Here is an 18,923-nt window from a genome sequence, read left to right as displayed (position 1 = left end):
TGTTGAGTTATTGAACTCTACATCTGCAACTCTACATTATTATTATATATTAGTTATTATTATATTATTATTTATTATTATTATTATATTATTATATTATTATTATATATTAGTTATTGAACTCTACATCTGCAATGTACGATATGTTGGCTAATTGAATTTAAGTTTAAAAAAAAAATCTCACCTGGGAAGGAGGGTTGTGTGGTGTTAGCTTGTGCTTTGCCCTCAGCTTTCCTTTTGCTCCTCATCAATGGTATCAGCAAAGCAGTTTAAAAATTTGATCAAAATAAAAGAACTGGGGCAGCCCCAGTGGCGCAGCGGTTTAGAGCCGCCTGCAGCCCGGGGTGTGATCCTGGAGACTCAGGATCAAGTCCCGCATCGGGCTTCCTGCATGGAGCCTGCTTCTCCCTCTGCCTGTGTCTCTGCCTCTCTATTCGCTCTCTCTGAATGAATAAATAAATAAATCTTTAAAAAAAAAAAAAGAACTGAAGGGATCATCATGGGAAAAATCTGAGCCATGTTGATCTTTCTTACTCAAATGTATGCAGTTTGATACTGTTTTTGTTTGAATTACATAGAAAGGTAGGGTAGGAAACCACACTTTCCCCCCAGTAATTATAAGTATTAAAAACCTTGAACTTGGGCAGCCCAGGTCGCTCAGTGGTTTAGGGTGTGATCCTGGGGACCCGGGATCAAGTCCCATGTCGGACTTCCTGCATGGAGCCTGCTTCTCCCTCTGCTTGTGTCTCTCCCTCTCTGTGTCTCTGTCTCTCTCTCTCCATGAACAAATAAATAAAATCTTAAAAAAAAAAAAAAAACCTTGAACTGATTTGAAGATGCTAAGGACTAGAATTGACAATGTCTCTGAGTTGGAACTCAGCCTTTATATTTTGCCTTCTAGCCTTCTTGATTTTGTTTCTCAGATTAAACGTAACAAATGAAAGACAGTGAGAGGTGAAGGAATTTCTAGGTGATTTCCTTTGAGGACGGATGTAACAGCCGAGAGCTTGGGAGTGATGAGGGGATGGCAAAGTTACTAACAAAGCAGAATTCAACACGCACAGTACTTTGGGACTATTTATGACGGTTGTTAAATTGCACTACTCACCTCTATGGTATCACAGGAGGCACAACATCAAAGAAAGTCTACATTTTATTGAGAACACTCAGTTCAATCACAGAAAAAAATATTCTATACATTATTCTTTTAACAATAGAAATAACACTTAAAAATCACTTATAGGGTTGTGCTTTAGATTTTATGAAAAATAAGCTTCCATCTAGTGTCTTAATTATCAAGAAATCCAAGTTAACATACATTCGAGTAATATTGTCCATTTGGCAAGAAGTAACCAAGGAAGGATTTCTACAGAACACAGAGGACAAGACATACTTCAGGTTCCATCTCAAATCCATGATGAATGCTGTCTGGAAACCTGCCTGGAAATCTTGGTTTGAGTAAGGACTGGTGATAGCATCTTTAATGACTTACTTCTTTTTAGGGTCTGGTTATTCTTTGATGCTCATAGGTGACAGTCATAAAAAATAGTCACCTCCGCCCCCACCCCAGCACCTAGGGAGGATGGTCTGCTTTGTTGTCTTATCTCGGTTTCCTTACATTTCTGCATTTTGGGGATTCTTGTGAGCCTGACCACGGAGCCCCCTACCTCTCTCTCCCTACCTAGCCGCCCCCCCCCACCTGTCCCTTACCACTACCAGGCAAGAAGTCCTATTTGTGGCTGGCTCCTCCTCTCAGCAGCTCAGGGAAAACTCCCTTGACGATCAAGCATTGCCTCTTGCAGAAGACTCAGCCACTCTCCGTGGGTCCCACGCAGAGCTGCTCGGTGAATTTAAAGACCTTACTTGCCTCTCTCTCATCACTCATCCCTTTAAATAACCCTCCAACTCAGCAAGGGCTTATGGTCAGAATTTGCTTCTTTTTTAAGCTTTATCTTTAGCTATTAAAAAATGGATGAACTTGCCAATTTTATTTCTATATTGTCACCGGGGACGCTGCTTCTCAATATCTGGCACCTTTCCTGTGGCTGACAGTAGAATGAAACTTTCCAGTGACTGCATCTGCCTCTTACACTCATCTGTGGAAGGAGTTAAAAGGTTTTTCATCAGTCTCTGGCCTGGGTCTCCATACTAGCACTGTTCTTGAAGTGGTGTTTCCGTTTTGGTTTCTCCCGTAGTCACAAGGTGAGGTGAACTCACACTCTCTAATCATTCTACACAATATATATTGGGGTTTTTAGTCTCTTCTTTTACCCCTACATTTAGACACACGCACAAAGAATGGTTATGCTTTCTTCAAAAACGAACTAGGGGTGGTGGAAGGGGAGGAGGGGGGGGGTGGGGATGAATGGGTGACGGGCACTGAGGGGGGCACTTGACGGGATGAGCACTGGGTGTTATTCTGCATGTTGGTAAATTGAACACCAATAAAAAATAAATTTATTTAAAAAAAACAAAAAAAAAACAAATAGTCACATTTTTCCTCTGGCCTTTATTTATTTCCACATGGTCATGTATTAAATTTTTATTTCCTCCTCTGAAATTTATGCTTCTGAATCATGAGAGTTTTAACAGGAAAGGATTTTAAGGCCAGTGGGATACTCCATGAGCAAAGAGGGCTAACAGAGAAGTTTCCTTTATTATTGGACACTCAGAGCCGCTTATTTGACATTGATAATTTATGCCCTGCCTACTTCCAAAAAGATTTGAGATGGGGCACCGTCTCAAATGACTCAGTCCTTTGGATGTCTGACTCTTGATCTCAGCTCAGATTTTGGCCTCAGGGTCATGAGTTCAAGCCCTGTGTTGGGCTCCAAAAGATTGAAAAAAAGATTTAAGGTGGAATACAGTAAAGCAAGCAGGCAGGAAGGAGGGGGGAGGGCAGGGATTCTGTGTGGCTATGCTGGATAGTTGCAGTAATTTATTGGCACCTTTCACTTGCTTACAAACACGTTGTAGCTTGTGCCCTGAGCATCAGTCCTGGCGCTTTAACTTCTAGAAACTGATTACAACGCCCTCCAGCCTAGGAAGGCAATCTCAGCAACAGGCTTGCTAGATATCTATAGAAGAGCAAGTTTTTACCTTAGTGCAAAAACTCTTAGATTTATATGTTTATATTGCCATCTGTGCTTTGTAGTCGGTCATTCTTTTTCATGCATTGTTTTCTCTCTGTGGTCATAAAAGTTGTAACCTACGGCAAGACTCTTCACACAGGACTAAGCTATTACAAACACTAGTTAGTGGGATAACCCTTGCGCACATTAAGGAAAGGACGGATCCGCGGGGAAGCATGAGCATTTGTTGGTGTGTCATGTTATTCTGTTACTTGACAAAATTATCCCTGTTGCTTCTAAAATCAGGGACCAATAATTCCACTAGGACCTACTGCAGAAGATCATCTTCTTAAATGCCTCCCTGAGCTCAGGGCTCCTGAAGGCATATATAAAGGGGTCAATGACCGCATTGCACATGATCAACATGCCGTTCACCTGGAAGAGGGACATGTAGCAGGCGCAGTAAGGGTTATTTGGGCAAAATGTCATCAACAGAACATGAAGGACAAAGGGAGCCCAACAGAAGATGAAGACTCCAAGCAGGATGGTCAGTGTGATGGCCCCTTTCATGTTGGCTCTGGGAAGCGTCAAGATCTTCCTGGCGTGGGAACGGGCAAGCAAGAACATGTGCACATAAAGGCACAGGATAAAGACCAACATCAGAGGGAACAGCGACGTGAAGGTGATCACTGTGGGGACGTGATGAGAGAAGATAACCATGGTAATGGCACCGCCTGTGCAGCCTGTCCAGATGACCGTCAGGACAACGATGGCTCGGCGCATGGTCACAATGCTGTGGTACTGCAGAGCGTGGAAGATTGTAAAGTAGCGGTCAGCTGCTATCACAGACAGGCTGAAAATGGAACCAAGGAGGGAGAGGATGAACAGGGAGTCCATAATGTCATCCGCTGTGGTCTCAAAATTGCCCCGAGGCTTGAGATAACCCATGTTTCTGAACACGATCAGGATATTTTCAAGGATCTTATACAAGCTGCCCATCATATCAGAAATGGCCAGGCTGCAAATGAAAAAGTACATGGGTGACTGCAGATTCTTATTCTTGATCACAGCTAGAAGGACCATCAGATTTTCCAAAACCCCGATGATGGATATTATAAAAAATATCTCTTCCGGCAAAACCACATGAGGACAGTCTGAATTATTTCTTGCTGTATCGTTGATGTTTTCATGTAGATTGATAATGTGCTTCATTTCTCCGGCTAGTGGTTAAGACAAAGGTGTTACTCTGCCTCGGCAGAAAGCTTGATTGATTCTTCAGAATCTTTTCTTGTTTGTAGTACTTGCTGGAGGTCAGAGGTAAAAACCACCAGGCCACCTAAAGAATATATAGTGACATATATTATATTATATATATATTATAGACTAGTTGCTAAATAGTCTAAATAAAATAAAAGCTAAGTCACATTATCTTTTAAAAGCTCTATTGCTTCAACAAAATATGATGGTGCAGTAATTTAAATAAAACAGTTTACTGGATTCTCATCTTAACTTCTCTATGAGAAAAACATTGTTAATGGAATTCTGACTTCAGAGATAAAAACAAAGATTGTCCTTGTCCTCTCCTCTCTCCATGCCCCATCCTCATGAATCCAACTGTGTGTGAGATAGATTAAATGAGATGGATTGAAATGGAAAAAAAAAAAAAAGAAGAAGAAGTAAAACAAATGAAAGGCATGTGTAGAAACAGGAAAGCACACAACTACCCTTCTTTGATTGGAAGGTGGTGGCTGGATTCAATGAATAAATGAGATGTTTAGGTCCTTTCTATTTCACTGTTTGTCTTTTGGGTCACTGCCTGACCCTACAGCTACTGGCTTAATGGCAAGTATTGATGTACCGATCCCAAAATACATGTTATTATTTCTATTTCAAAGATAGAACTCACAGGAGTGGTATTTCTGGAGAACTCCAATAATTCCAAGGTGTTGGAGTTCAATTATGGCACCAGAAGGGTCCAGTTTCCCTCAAACAGAAGGGGATGAGGAAATCATAATTGAACAACTTTGAGAAGTCTTCTGCTGAGAGCTTGTGGAATTTTTACTGATTGTGTTTTCAGATGGTTGGACACAGGCAGTTTTAAGAAATGTGTCAAGTTTGCCTTTGCCAAGGTGGTGGTTTTAAAGGCATGATCATAGATTTTTTACACTTTTCCCTTCAAGGGACGGAGCTTAATTCTCCTTCACTTGAGTGTGTGGGAAGCCAGCTGCCATGCTTTAGGGTGGTCCCAGGGAGAGTGCATCTAGGAGTGTAGCTTTTGATCAAAAGTCCACAAGGCATACGTTACTATATTATAGTGAGGTTTCTCCTGGAAAGGAAGGAATTTTCTTACAAAGGACTGAGGTCAGAGGTCAAGTGTTAAGGTGTAAGTTTTTGAGTTAGGTAGGTTGATGTGAAGAGAGAAGTGGAGGGGGATCCCTGGGTGGCTCAGCGGTTTAGTACCTCTCCTTTGGCCCAGGGCATGATCCTGGAGTCCTGGGATCGAGTCCTGCATCGGGGTCCCTGCAGGGAGCCTGCTTCTCCTTCTGCCCGTGTCTCTGCCTCTCTCCCTCTCTCTCTGTGTCTCATGAATAAATAAATAAAATCTTAGAAAAGAGAGAGAGAGAGAGAAGAGAAGTGGAGTGACAGGTGGTAGCAGCTGATAGGGTTCTACCTAGGATGACCACCTTGTCCTGTTTGCCTGGGACTGAGAGACCAGTGTCCAGTCGTATCCCTCAGCCCCAGGCAAACCAGGATGCTCAGTCATCCTAGCTTCCCCTAGTAGGCCTGGGAAGTCTCTATGCTGTCAGCGTGCACTCATGTATCTACGTATGTTGGAAAGGATGGGGCCAATGATGTGTGTCAAGTTGTGTGTCAACTTGACTGGTCTCAGGTGCCCTACATTTGGTCAAACATTATTCTGGGTGTCTGTGAGGGTGCTTTGGGGGAGAATAATACTTGGATCAGTAGACCGATTGAAGCAAGTTGCCTTCCCCAGCAGGCCTCATCCAATATGGTGAAGGCCCACATAGAACAAAAATCCTCCAGTGAGTAAGAGGGAGCTCTGTCTGCCTGACTGCTGAGATGGGTCATTGGACTCAAAAAGAAACATCAGCTCTTCTTGGGTCTTGAGGCTGTAGGCTTTTTTTTTTTTTTTAACATTTTATTTATTTATTCATGAGAGACACACAGAGAGAGGCAGAGGCAGAGACACAGGCAGAGGGAGAAGCAGGCTCCATGCAGGGAGCCTGATGTGGGACTTGATCCTGGGATGCCAGGATCATGGCCTGGGCCGAAGGGAGGTGCTCAACCGCGGAGCCACCCAGGCTTCCTGAGGCTGTAGACTCTCTGATTGAAACTATACCATCATCTCTCCTGGGCCTCAGCTTGAGGACTGTAGATCTTGAAACTCCTCAGCCTATATAATAGGGTGAGCCTATTTCTTATAAAGATGTAGCACCCTCTCTTTCTGTCTCCATTCATCTAGTGATGCCACTCAGGTTGCTTCCATATCTTGGCTATTATAAATAATGCTGCAGTGAACATAGGATGTGCATATGTCTTTTCAAATTAGAGTTTTCATTTTCTTCAGATAAATACCAAGAGTGGAACTGCTGGATCATATGACAGTACTATTAATATTTTGAGAAAACTTCATAGTGTTTCCCATAGTGGTGGCATCATTTTATATTCCCTTCAACAGTGCTGGTTTTCCTTTTTGTTCACATCCTTGCTAACTTTTGTTATTTCTTGTTTTTTTGACACTAGCCATTCTGTGAGATGTGAGGTGATATCTCATTGTGGTTTTGATTTGTATTATCCTGATGATTAGTGACGTTGAGCAGTTTTCCATGTGTCTTTTGACCCTCTATATTTCTTCTTTGGAGAAATGTCTATTCAGGTCATCTGCCTATTTTTTAATTAGATCGTTTTTCATATTGAGTTATGTGAGGTCTTTATATATTTTGGATATTAATGCAACTCTATCAAAATACCAACGGCAATATCCAACGGCAATTTTCACAGAACTAGAACAAAGAACCTTAAAATTTGTATATAAATACAAAAGACCTCAAATAGCCAAAGCAATCTTGAACAAGAACAAAGCTGGAGATATCACGCTTTCTAATTTCAAACTGTACAACAAAATGATAATAACAAAAACACTATGGCACTGACACAGAAAAGACACATAAGTCAATGAACACAGAACAGAGTCCAGAAACAAAATCATTCTTATATGATCAATGAATCTTTGACAAAGGAAGCAAGAATATAAAGTGTAAAAAAAATATAAAGAAAACTTCTTTAATAAATGGTATTGGGAATACTGGACAGCTACATGTAAGAGAATGAAACTGGGCCGCTTTCTAGTATGAATATTTTATTTCTTAATTTCACTTTCTGATTGTTTATTAATACATACAGATGCCACAGATTTATGTATATTAATTTTGTATCCTACAACATTACTGAATTAATTTATTAGTTCTAATATTTTTGGGTGGAGTCTTTAGGGTTATATATGTAATATCATCTGTAAATAGTGACAATTTTACTACTTTTTCAATTTGGATGCCTTCTATTTCTATTTCTTCTCTCATTGCTATAACTAGGATTCTCAGTACTATGTTCAATAATAGTGACAGGACTGGGCATTTTTGTTTTGTGGTATCTGATCTTGGGGGAAAAGTTTTGAATATGACATTAAATGTGGGTTTGTGATATGGCATTCTCTTCTATACCCACTTTGTTGGGAGTTTTTAGTCATAAATGAATGTTGAATTTGATAAGATGCTTTCTCTGCATGTATTGAGATGATCATATCATGTTTATCTTCCTTTTTGTAACGTGATATGTCACATTGGCTGATTTGTGGGTGATGAACCATTCTTACATCCTTGGAATAAATCCCACTTTGTCATGGTGTATGATCCCCTCACTCTACAATTGAAATTGGTTTGCTAATATTTTGTTGAGTATTGAGTATTTCTGCGTTAATTCATGTTCATCAGAGATGTTGGCTTGTAATTTTCTTTCTTTGTAGTGTCTTTGGTTTTGGTATCAGGATAATACTGGCCCCGTAGGATGAGTTTGGAAGCATTCTTTCCTCTTCAATTTTTTGGGATCATTTGAGAAGAATAAGTATTAATTCTTCTTTAAATGTTTGGTAGAATTCATCTATGAAGAGTGTTTTGATTGTTGGGAGTTTTTTAAATTACTGATTCAATCTCATTACTAGTTATCAGTTTGTTCAGTTTTTTTAAAATCTCTTCTTGATTCAGTCTTGGAAGATTGTACATTTCTAGTACTATATCCATTTCCTCTAGGTTATCTCCCTTTTTGGCATGTAGTCATTCATAGTAGTCTCTTATATCCTTAGTATTTTTTTGCTATCAGTTGTAATGTCTCCTTTTTTCACTTCTGGCATTATTTGAGTATTCTTTTTTTTTCTTGATGAGTCTAGCTAAAGATTTATCGGTTTTGTTTGTCTTTATTATTTCCTTCCTTCTACTAACTGTGGGCTTTGTTTTTCTTTCTCTATGTTTTTTAGGTGTAAGGATGGACTGTTAGAGATTTTTCTTGTTTCTTGAGGTAGGCTTGTATTCCTATAAACTTTCCTCTTAGAGCTGCTTTTGCTGTATCCCATAGATTTTGAACTGTTGTGTTTCCATTTTCATCTGTCTCAAGGTATTTTTTGATTTCCTCTTTGATTTTTCTCATTAACACATTTGTTGTTAAGTTAGCATGTTGTTTAGTCTTCACATATTTGCTTTCTTCTTGTAATTGATTTCTAGTTTCATACCATTGTGGCCAGAAAAAACGCTTGATATAATTCCAATCTTCTTAAATTTACTGGTACTTGTTTTGTGGTCTATTCTGGAGAATGTTCTATGTACACTTGAAAAAATGTGAATTCTGATATTTTTAGAGGGAATGCTCTGTATATGTAAGTCCACCTGGTCTAATGGATTGTTTAAGGCCAACGTTTCCTTATTGATTTTCTGTCTGGATCATTTATCTATTGATGTAAGTGGGTTGTTAAGGTCACCTGTTATTATTATATTACTGTAAATCTCTCCCTTTATGTCTGTTAATATTTGCTTCATTTATTTAGGTGTCCCTATGTGGGGTGGATAGATATTTACAAATGTTACATCCTTTTGTTGGATTGATCCCTTTATCATAATGTAAAGTTCTTTTTTGTCTCTAATTACAGTCTTTGGTTTAAAGTCTCTTTAGTCTGATATAAATATTGCTACCCCAACTTTCTGTCTCAATGTGCATGGAATACATTTTCCATTCCTTCACTCTCAGTGGCCGTGTGTTTTTTTATCTGAAGTGAGTCTCCTGTACATAGTATACATGGTATTGTTTTGTTTATCCATCTAGTGATACTATGTTTTTGGATTGGAACATTTAGTCCATTTACATTTAAAGTAATTATTTATAGATATGTACTTTTGCCATTTGTTGATTGTTTTCTGGTTGTTTTTGTAGTTCTTCTCTGTTCTTTCTTTTTTTTCCTTGCTCTCGTCTGTTGTGATTTGGTGACTTTCCTTAGTGTTGTGCTTATATTCCTTTATCTTTGCCTTTTGTGTATCTATTATTGATATTTGGTTTGTGGTTCCCATGAGGTTCACACATAAAATTCTATGTATATAGCATATAGCAGTCTATTTTAAGTTAATGGTTGCTTAAGTTCTAGTGCATTCTAAAAGTGCTACATTTTTATCCCCCTTGCTTTATGTTTTTGATGTTATATTTTACATCTTATTATTTTGTCTATACCTGAATAATTATTGTAGATCTAAATGATTGTATAACTTTTCTGTTTTAATCTACATACTAGTTATGCAGATGGTTGATCCACTACATTTACTCTATGTTTATTTTTACCAGTGAGATTTTTTTCTTTCATAATTTTCTTATTTTAATCATGGCCTTTTCTTTTCTGTTTAAGGAAGTCCCTTCAACATTTCTTATAAGATTATTTTAGTGGTGATGAAATTCTTTAGCTTTTTCTTGTCTGGAAAATTTCTCTTTCAATTCTGAGTAATGACCTTTCTGGGTACAGTATTCTTTGTTGTAGGTTTTTTCATTTCATCACTTAGAATATATCATGTCACTCCCTTTTGGCTTGCAGTGTCTGCTGAAAAATCAGCTTATAGTCTTACGGAGGATCCTTTTTATATAACTAGTTGTTTTTCTTTTGCTGCTTTTAAGAGTCTCTCTTTATCTTTAACTGTTCACACTTTGATTATAATTTGTCTTGGTATGGCTCCCTCTGAGTTCATTTTGCTTAGGGCACTGTGGTTCCTGAACTTGAATATCTGTTTTCAATGTCAGGTTACCTTTACCTCTTTTTCTGAGGTTTTGTTATCCTTTTGCTTGGAAGATATTCTGCTATTTCCTTATTTTGTCTAACTCTTTGGTAATTTCTATGTATTCAGTAGATCAGTTATGACTGATTAATTATGATCCCTAGCCTTAAAAGATTGACTTTATGCAGAAGGTCACCTGTGAGGCTTAGTAGCTCAAATTCTCCTGATCACTTGATCCAGGTGCCCTATGACTGACGCTTGTGTGGGCTGCGTGTACCCTCTTGTTGTGGCTGGATCACACAGTGCAGACTCACTGGTGTGTGTGGCTGTCCCGGGCAGGGCTGCCTGCAATGTTTTGCCATGGCTGCTGCAAGCATGCTGGTAAGCAGAGTTGGTCTTTGGCCCTTCTAGCTGGACTCCTGTGAGAGCACTGGTGAATGGGACAGGCTTCTGGTACAGCTTGCTGTGAAATCTGACTGAGACTTCTGTAGACATTCTGGTGTTCAGTGCTGGCTTCCCTGGATGGGGGTGCTTGGAGCGGCTCTGTTGCTTGCTGAGGGTACTTGCTGGACTGGTAGGGCAGGGAGCCACTTGGGAGAAGCCTGATGGCATCCACCAGGTGTGGTGGGGCCATGAGCCACTCGGGATGGGCTCTGGGGCAGGCTGAGGTTGTCTGCTGAGACTGGTAGGGCAGTGAGCCATTTGGCAGGGGCCTAGATCTGGCAGCTGGGTTAGATGGGGCAAGTCCACAGGGGAATTATGGGTCAGGATGAGCAGTGCTAGCACAGCAGGTACCAGTGCTAGGCCAGCTAGAAAAAAATGAGTGCCCATCATTGCTTCTGTCCTTGGGGAATGTTGCAACAGGTCCCTGCTGTCTGGCACAACCCTAATATTCGTCAACAGATCTCTGTGTATAACTCAGGTGTTTTTCAAACTTCTGTCTCTGTGCTGAGTCTCAGAGCAAGTGAAATCATGGGCATGAAGTCTCCATTTCCTATTGCCCTCTACATTTTCCAGACATAAGCTCTATAGTTTCAGACAGATGTTATAGAGGCACATCTACTCAGTGCAGGTTTCTTGGACTGTAGAGCCCGTTGTGGGGTTTGGACTCATTGTTCCTCAGGAGGGGCTTCTCTGGCTTTGATAGCCTTCCCACTTGTGAGTTACCATCCTGGATGTATGGGCACTGACTAACCCACATGTCTGCCACTCCCACCTATCTCAATGTGGCTTTCTCTTTGTATCCTTAGTTTGTATGATCTGTTCTGCTAGTCAACTCAGTTTGTTTTCAGAGATAGCTGTTATATATACAGAATAGATTTTGTGTCTGTGGGACCTGGTAAGCTCAAGATCTTCCTACTTGATACCCTATCCAGAGCCAGTTTAATCAGATTTGGTATTATGCATTTTCAATCTTGAATGCATTTGATGGTAGAACTGATAAAGAAAAAAAGAAATGGTGAAAGAGATTCTGGTACTTCTTAGGAAGAGGTGGTTCTGAAACCCAACTTCAGTCAATGGACATTGATAATCTGTTCCTGTCAACCCTATAAATCCGAGGAGGCTACCGAACGTGAATAGAAATTTGAATTTGAAATAGTGTGGTCTATGGAGTCATCTTCAAGAGGCCATCAGTCAGCCATTGTTCATGTGGATTCACGAATTGCTGCCAATCTGGTTGGTAGGGTCTACAGGTGGAGTGCAACCCATTTTTTTAAAAAAAAATATTTAAATTCCAGTTAGTTAACATACAGTGTAATATTATTTTTAGGTGTATGATATAGTGATTCAGAAGTTCCATACATCACCACATGCTCATCACAGCAAGTGTAGTCCTTCATACTCATCACCTATTGAACACATCCCCACCCCCACCTCCATTCCCCTAACCACTGATTTGTTCTCCATAGTTAAGAGTCCATTTCTTGGTTTACTTCTCTCTCTCTTTTTTGTCCCTTTGCTTCTTTTTTTTTCTTAAATTCCACATATGAGTGAAATCATATGGTATTTGTCTTTATCTATTTCACTTTTTTCTCTAAATCCATCCAAGAAATTGCAAATGGCATGATTTCATTATTTTTTTATGTCTAAGTAATATTCCATTGTGTATATATAGCACATCTTTTTTATCCATTGATCAATCAATGGACTCTTGGGTTGTTTACATAACTTGTAAATAATGCTGCCTTAAACATAGGAGAGCATGTATTCTTGCAATTAGTATTCTTATTATTTGGGTGAAAACCCAGTAGTGTGATTGCTGGATCATAGGATAGTTCTATTTTTAACTTTTTGAGGAAACTCCACACTGTTTTCCAGAGTAGTTGCATTACTTTGCATTCCTACCAATAGTGGAAGAGGGTTCCCTATCCTCATCAACACCTGTTGTTTCTTGTGTTGTTGATTTTAGTTATGCCATTGATTTTTACAGATGTGAGGTAATATCTTATAGCAGTTTTGGTTTGTATTTCCCTGATGATGAGTGATGATGAGCATCTTTTCATGTGTCTGTTGGCCATCTGTATGTTTTCTTTGGAAAAATGTCTATTCATGTCTTCTGTCCATTTTTAACTGGATTATTATAATTATTTTGGTGTTGACTTTTATATTTTGGATACAAACCCTTTACCAGATATGTCATTTGCAATTATTTTTTCCCATTCTGTAGCTTTCCTTTTAGTTTTGTTGATTGTTTCCTTCATTGTGCAGAAGCTTTTTATTTTGATGAAGTCCCAATAGTTTACTATTTATTTGTTCCCCTTGCCTCAGGAAACATATCTGGAAAGAAGTTGCTATGACCAATGACAAAGAAGTCACTTCCTGTGTTCTCTTCTAGGATTTTAATGATTTCTTGTCTCACATTTAGGTCATTATCCCATTTTGAATTTATTTTTGTGTATAATATAAGAGAGTGGCCCATTCTTTTGCATGTCGCTGTCCAGTTTTCCTAATACCATTTGTTGAAGAGGCTGTTTCCTATTGGATATTCCTTCGTGCTTTGTCAAAGGTTAATTGACCATGTATTGTAAGTTTACTTCTGTGTTTTCTATTTTGTTCTATTGATCGATGTGTCTGTTTTTGTGCCAGTACCATACTGTTTTTATCACTACCACTTTGTAATATAACTTGAAGTCTAGAATTATGATGCCTCCAGCTTTGCTTTTCTTTTTCAAGATTGTTTTGTCTATTTAGGGTCTTTGTGGTTCCATACAAATTTTAGGATTGTTTGTTCTAGTTCTATGAAAAATGCTGTTGGTATATTGATGAGAATTGCATTATATGTGTGGATTGCTTTGGGTGACATAGACATTTTAACAATATTTGCTCTTCCAATTCATGAGCATGGAATGCCTTTCCATTTTTTGTATCATCTTCAGTTTCTTTCATTAGTGTCTTTTAATTTTCAGAGTAGAGGCTTTTCACCTCTTTGGGTAGGTTTGTTCCTAGGTATCATTGTTTTTGGTGCAATTGTAAATGGGATTGATTCCTTACTTTGTCTTTCTGCTGCTTCATTGTTGGTGTATAGAAATGCAACAGATTTCTATACCTTGATTTTGTGTCCTGTGACTTTACTGTCCTAGTAGTTTTTGTTGTTATTGTTGTAGAGTTTTAGGTCTTTCTATGTATAACATCATGTCATTAGTAAATAGTGAAAGTTTTACTTCTTCTTTGCCAATTTGGATGCCTTTTAATTCTTTTTGTTTCCTGATTGCTGTGACAAGGTCTTCCACTACTATGTTAAATAATAGGGGTGAGAGTGGACATCCCTATCTTGTTCCTGACCTTAGGGAAAATGCTCTCAATTTTTCCCCATTGAAGATAATATTAGTTGTGGGTTTTTCATATATGGAGTTTATTATGTTGAGGTATGCTTCCTCTTAACCTACTTTGTCAACGGTTTTTATCAAGAATGGATGTTGTACTTTGTCAAATGTTTTTTCTGTATCTAATGATTTCTTTTATTAATGTGATGTGTCACATCAATTCATTTCTGAATATTGAACCATGCTTGCAACCAAATCCCATTATCTTGTGGTAAATGAGTTTTTAAGAAGTATTGTTGGATTTGATTTCCTAGTATTTTGTTGAGGATTTTTGCACCTGTGTTCATCATGGATATTGTCCTGTAGTTCTCTTTTTCAGTGTGTCTTTATCTGGTTTTGGTATCAGTGTAAAAAATTTGAACGTTTTCCTTCCTTCCATTTTTTGGGGATAGTTTGAGAACAGGGATCAACTCTTCTTTAAATTTTTGGTAGAATTCACCTGTAAAACCATCTGGTCCTGGATTTCTGGTTTTTGGGAGGTGTTTGTTTGATTTTTTTGTTTTGTTTTGTTTTGTTTGCCCCACTGATTCAATTTCTTTCCCAGTAATCAGTCTGTTTACATCTTCTATTTCTTTCTGTTTCAGTTTTGGTAGCTTATGTTTCTAGGAATTTATCCATTCCTTCTAGGTTGTTCAATTTGTTGCCATATAGTTCTTCATAATATTCTCTTACAAGTGTTTGTATCTCTGTGGTGTTGGTTGTTATTTTTCTTCTCATTGGTGATTTTGTTCATTTCGGTCCTTTCTCTTTCTTTTTTGTTGAGTTTGACTTTATCAATTTTATTTTATTTTTTTCAAAGAACCAGCTCGTGATTTCATTGATCTGTTGTATTGGTTTTTTTTTTTTTGTTTCTATATTATTTATTTCTGCTCTAATCCTTATTATTGCCTTCCTTCTGCTGGCTTTTGGCTTCATTTGTAGTCCTTTAGCCCCTTTAGGTATAAGGCTATGTTTATTTAAGTTTTTTTTGTTGTTGTTGTTTTGGTTTTTTTTTTTTTTTTTTTTTTTTTGCTTCCTGAGTTAAGCCTGTATTGCTATATACTTCCCTCTTTGAATGAGTTTGCTGCATTCTGAAGATTTTGGATCATTTTGTTTTAATTTTCATTTGTTTCCATGTAATTTTAAATTTCTTTTTTGATTTCCTGGTTGACTCATTCATTATTTAATAGCAAGTGTTGAACCTCCATGTATCTGTGGTCTTTACAGATTTTTCTTCATATAGTTGATTTCTAGTTTCCTAATGTTGTGGTCAGAAAAGATGCATGGTATGACTTCAATCTTCTTGAATTGTTTTTTTTTGTTGTTGTTGTTTTTGTTTTTGGTGGGTGGGGGGCTATTATGTGACCTATTCTAGAGAATGTTCCCTGTGCACCTGCAAATAATGTGCATTCTGCTGTTTTCGGATGGATTGTTCTGAATATATCTGTTAAGTCCATCTGGTCCAGTGAGTTATTCCAAGCCTTTGCTTCTTTATTTTAGATATCTGTCCATTGATGTAAGTGGGGTGTCAAAGTACCCTACTATTATTGTATTATTATCAATGAATTCCTTTATTTCTGTTATTAATTGTTCTGTGTATTTGTGTGCTCCCATGTTGGATGTATAAATCCTTATGATTGTTATATCTTCTCATTAGATTGTGCTCTTTATTGCCATATAGTACTCTTCTTTGTATCTTGTTACAGTCTTTGTTTTAAAGTCTAGTTTGTCTGATATATAAGTATTCCTACTGCAGCTTTCTTTTGACTTCCACTTGCATGATAAATATTTCTCCATCCCCTCAATTTCAATCTGCAGGTGTATTTATGAATAAAATGAGTCTGTTATAGGCAGCATATAGATGGGTCTTGTTTTTTATTTATTCTGACACCCTATGTCTTTTGACTGGAACATTTAGTCCACTTACATTCAAAGTAATTACTGATAGATATAAATTTATTGTCATTTTATTTCTTGTTTTGTGGTTGTTTATGGAAATTTTCTCTGATCCTTTCTTGTCTTTCACGTTTTGCTGATTTTCTTTAGATATTTGTATTTCTTTCTCTTTATTCTTTGTATGTTTACTGGTGGTTTTTGATATGTGGTTACCATTAGATTTGTATATAACCTCTTCTGCATATATCAGTCTATATTAAGTTGATGATCATTTAAGTATGAACTATTTTTTGTCCTCTCCTTCCTGTATATGTTATTATATTTTATATACATTTTTTGGTTAGTTCCTTGATTAATTTTTTTTTACAGAAATATTTGTTTTTGAGATGCCTAGGTGGCTCAGCAGTTGAGTGTCTGCCTTTAGCTCAGGGTATGATCCTGGAGTCCCAGGATTGAGTCCCACACTGGGCTCCCCTCAAGGAGTCTGCTTCTCCCTCTGCCTATGTCTCTGCCTCTCTCTATGTCTCTCATGAATAAATAAATAAAATATTTAAAAAAGAAATATTCGTTTTTACAGTTTTTGTATTTCCTACCTTCATATTGTTACTTTTGGTCTCTCCTTTCCACTCAAAATGGATTGGAAAGTGTATTTCTTGCAGGGCTGGTTTAGGACTCATGAACTTTAGTTTTTGTCTGGGAAACCGTTTATCTCTCCTTCTATTTTGGATTATAACCTTGGTGGATAGAGTATTCTTGGCTGTAGATTTTTCCCATTTAGCACTTTGAATATATCATACCACTCTCTTCTGGTTTGCAAAGTTTCTGTTGAAAATTTCCTACTAGCCTATGGGTTTTCCCTTGTGAGTTAATGACTTATTTTGCATCGCTTCTTTTAAGATTTCTTTCTTTATCACTATATTTCACAGATTTAATTACAATGTTCTTGGTGTAGACTTGCTTTTGTTGAGTTTAGTAGGGGTTTTTGTGCCTCTTGGATCTGGATATCTGCTACCTTTCCCATATTAGGGAAGTATTTCTTCAAATAAATTATCTGTTCTCCTTTCCCTATCTTCTTCTTTTGAGACTCCTATAATATGAATATTATTACATTTGATGAAATTACTGAATTCCCTAAGTCTATTCCTGCTTTGCATATTTTCTCTTTTGTTTAGCTTCACTGTTTTTCTTACTTTGTCTTCTAGAGCATTCATTCATTCCCCTGCTTCTTCCAGCTTGCTGTTCATTGCATCAAATGTATTTCTAATCTCATTTATTGCACTATTGATATCTGATTGATTCTTTTTTAACTCTTTTATTTTTGTAGTAATGATCATTATGATCATTATAATGATCTTATGATCATTGCTTTAAATTCTTCATCTGCATGTTACTTTTATCTGTTTTGCTTAGTTCTCTGGCCCTAGTCTTTTAAAAAAGATTTTATTTATTTATTTATTTATTTATTTATTTATTTGAGAGAAAGAGAGAGAGAGAGAGAGATGTTGTGCATGAGCAGGAGGAGGGGCAGAGGGAGAAGGAGAGAAAGAATTGTAAGCAGACTCTGCACTGACTGCAAAGCCCAACGTGGGGCCCAATCTTACAAACCTGAGATCATTATCTAACCTGAAATCAAAAGTCAGATGCTTAACTGACTGAGTCACCCAGAGACCTCTCTCTGGCCCTTGTCTTATTTAGTTCTTTTGTTTGGGATAAATTCCTCTGTCTTGTCATTTTGTCTAAGTCTGCCTGTATCTGCGTTTTAAAAAGTCAGTTATGTCTCCTGCTCCTAAAAGTAATGGCCTTATGAGGAAGAGATCATGTAGTACCCAAGGCCGGCACTTCAGGGAGTATCTTCAGTGTGTGCTCTCTGTGCTCTGCTGTTATGTTTCGGCTGCTCTATCCTTCTGGCCAGTCACCTGCAGAAGTTCTGTTTCCTATTGCAGGCCATGTTTGGTCCTTGGACTGAATGTGGTGAGTTTAGTTAGTTGTGCTTTGATCTAAATACCATCTCCACTGGAAATGACACCCTGCTGAACTCTCTGATTGGGAGACATGATGTGAGCAGAATTTTGTGTTGGTCTCCTGGAAGGGCAATTTCATCAGTGCACAGGTATGTGGGGCTAAGGGTAGCAAGTTAGGTAGCCAGTTCCAGCCTCTGCTGCTTCGCACAGGTGGCTCTATGTTTATGCTAAGGGGCAGTGGGAGGGGATGGTTCCAAACAACTCCTTTGTTCAGAGAGGTGACTCCATGAATGCTGCCTGTCAGGGATGTGCTCTGAGAACAAATATTCTCCCCTTCATGCACCCCAGGAACTCTTCAGATTACTGTTTACATGCTCTCTACTCCCAGGTTTTTTGCCTATCTTCTCTCCAAGACCAACACATTGACCTCTAGGGTCTATTGAAGCCTGCTGACCTTTAAAATTCCAGGCTTTAAGCCTCACTCATTGTAAATACTCAAGAAATTCAGCTCAGCTCACTTTCTATGCCAGTGGTGATGGAGAAATGTTCTCCTTGTGCATTCCCTTGTGTGTTTCCCTCTCTCTCTATCACCCTTCTCTGCTACCATGACTCCCTTCTCGCCACAGCAGCCATGATCTATTTGTACCTTAAACCACGTCTCTGCACTTCAGACCTTCTTCAATGTGGCCTCTTCTCTCCCAGAACAGGAGTTTGTTCTGTCAGTCTTCAGGTGGATTTCTGAGGTATTTAGGATGAATTAATAGTTAGTTGTATTCATGGATGGGCTTAGGGTCCTATTCTGCTGCCATCTTCATGCCTCCAGTGTGCAACCTCATTCTTGGTTGAAGAGAGCGATGACACTAATAGGTG

The 18,923-nt window shown here is 38.2% G+C and overlaps 1 protein-coding gene across 4 annotated transcripts in view; it reads right to left on the bottom strand.

The window, feature by feature from the left end:
- Positions 1-2,489: 2,489 nt before the first annotated feature.
- MC2R (melanocortin 2 receptor) overlaps positions 2,490-18,923 on the bottom strand; it is a 39,002-nt gene continuing 22,568 nt past the window's right edge. For 2 of the 4 annotated variants that reach the window (XM_038525576.1, XM_038525577.1), the window contains 2 exons: positions 18,700-18,791; positions 2,490-4,407 (listed from right to left, as the gene is read on the bottom strand). In XM_038525576.1, coding sequence (XP_038381504.1) covers positions 3,393-4,283 — 891 coding nt within the window. In that variant the 5' untranslated portion in view covers positions 4,284-4,407; positions 18,700-18,791 and the 3' untranslated portion in view covers positions 2,490-3,392. The remainder of the gene's footprint in view (positions 4,408-18,699; positions 18,792-18,923) is intronic. The other 2 variants (XM_038525575.1, XM_038525578.1) reach the window with 1 other exon arrangement.

Source organism: Canis lupus, chromosome 1 (genome assembly GCF_011100685.1).
Source record: "Canis lupus familiaris isolate Mischka breed German Shepherd chromosome 1, alternate assembly UU_Cfam_GSD_1.0, whole genome shotgun sequence".
Lineage (NCBI taxonomy): Eukaryota > Metazoa > Chordata > Mammalia > Carnivora > Canidae > Canis > Canis lupus.
The sequence above is the reverse complement of the archived record's forward strand: the minus strand, read 5'-3'. Positions and strand labels throughout refer to the sequence as shown.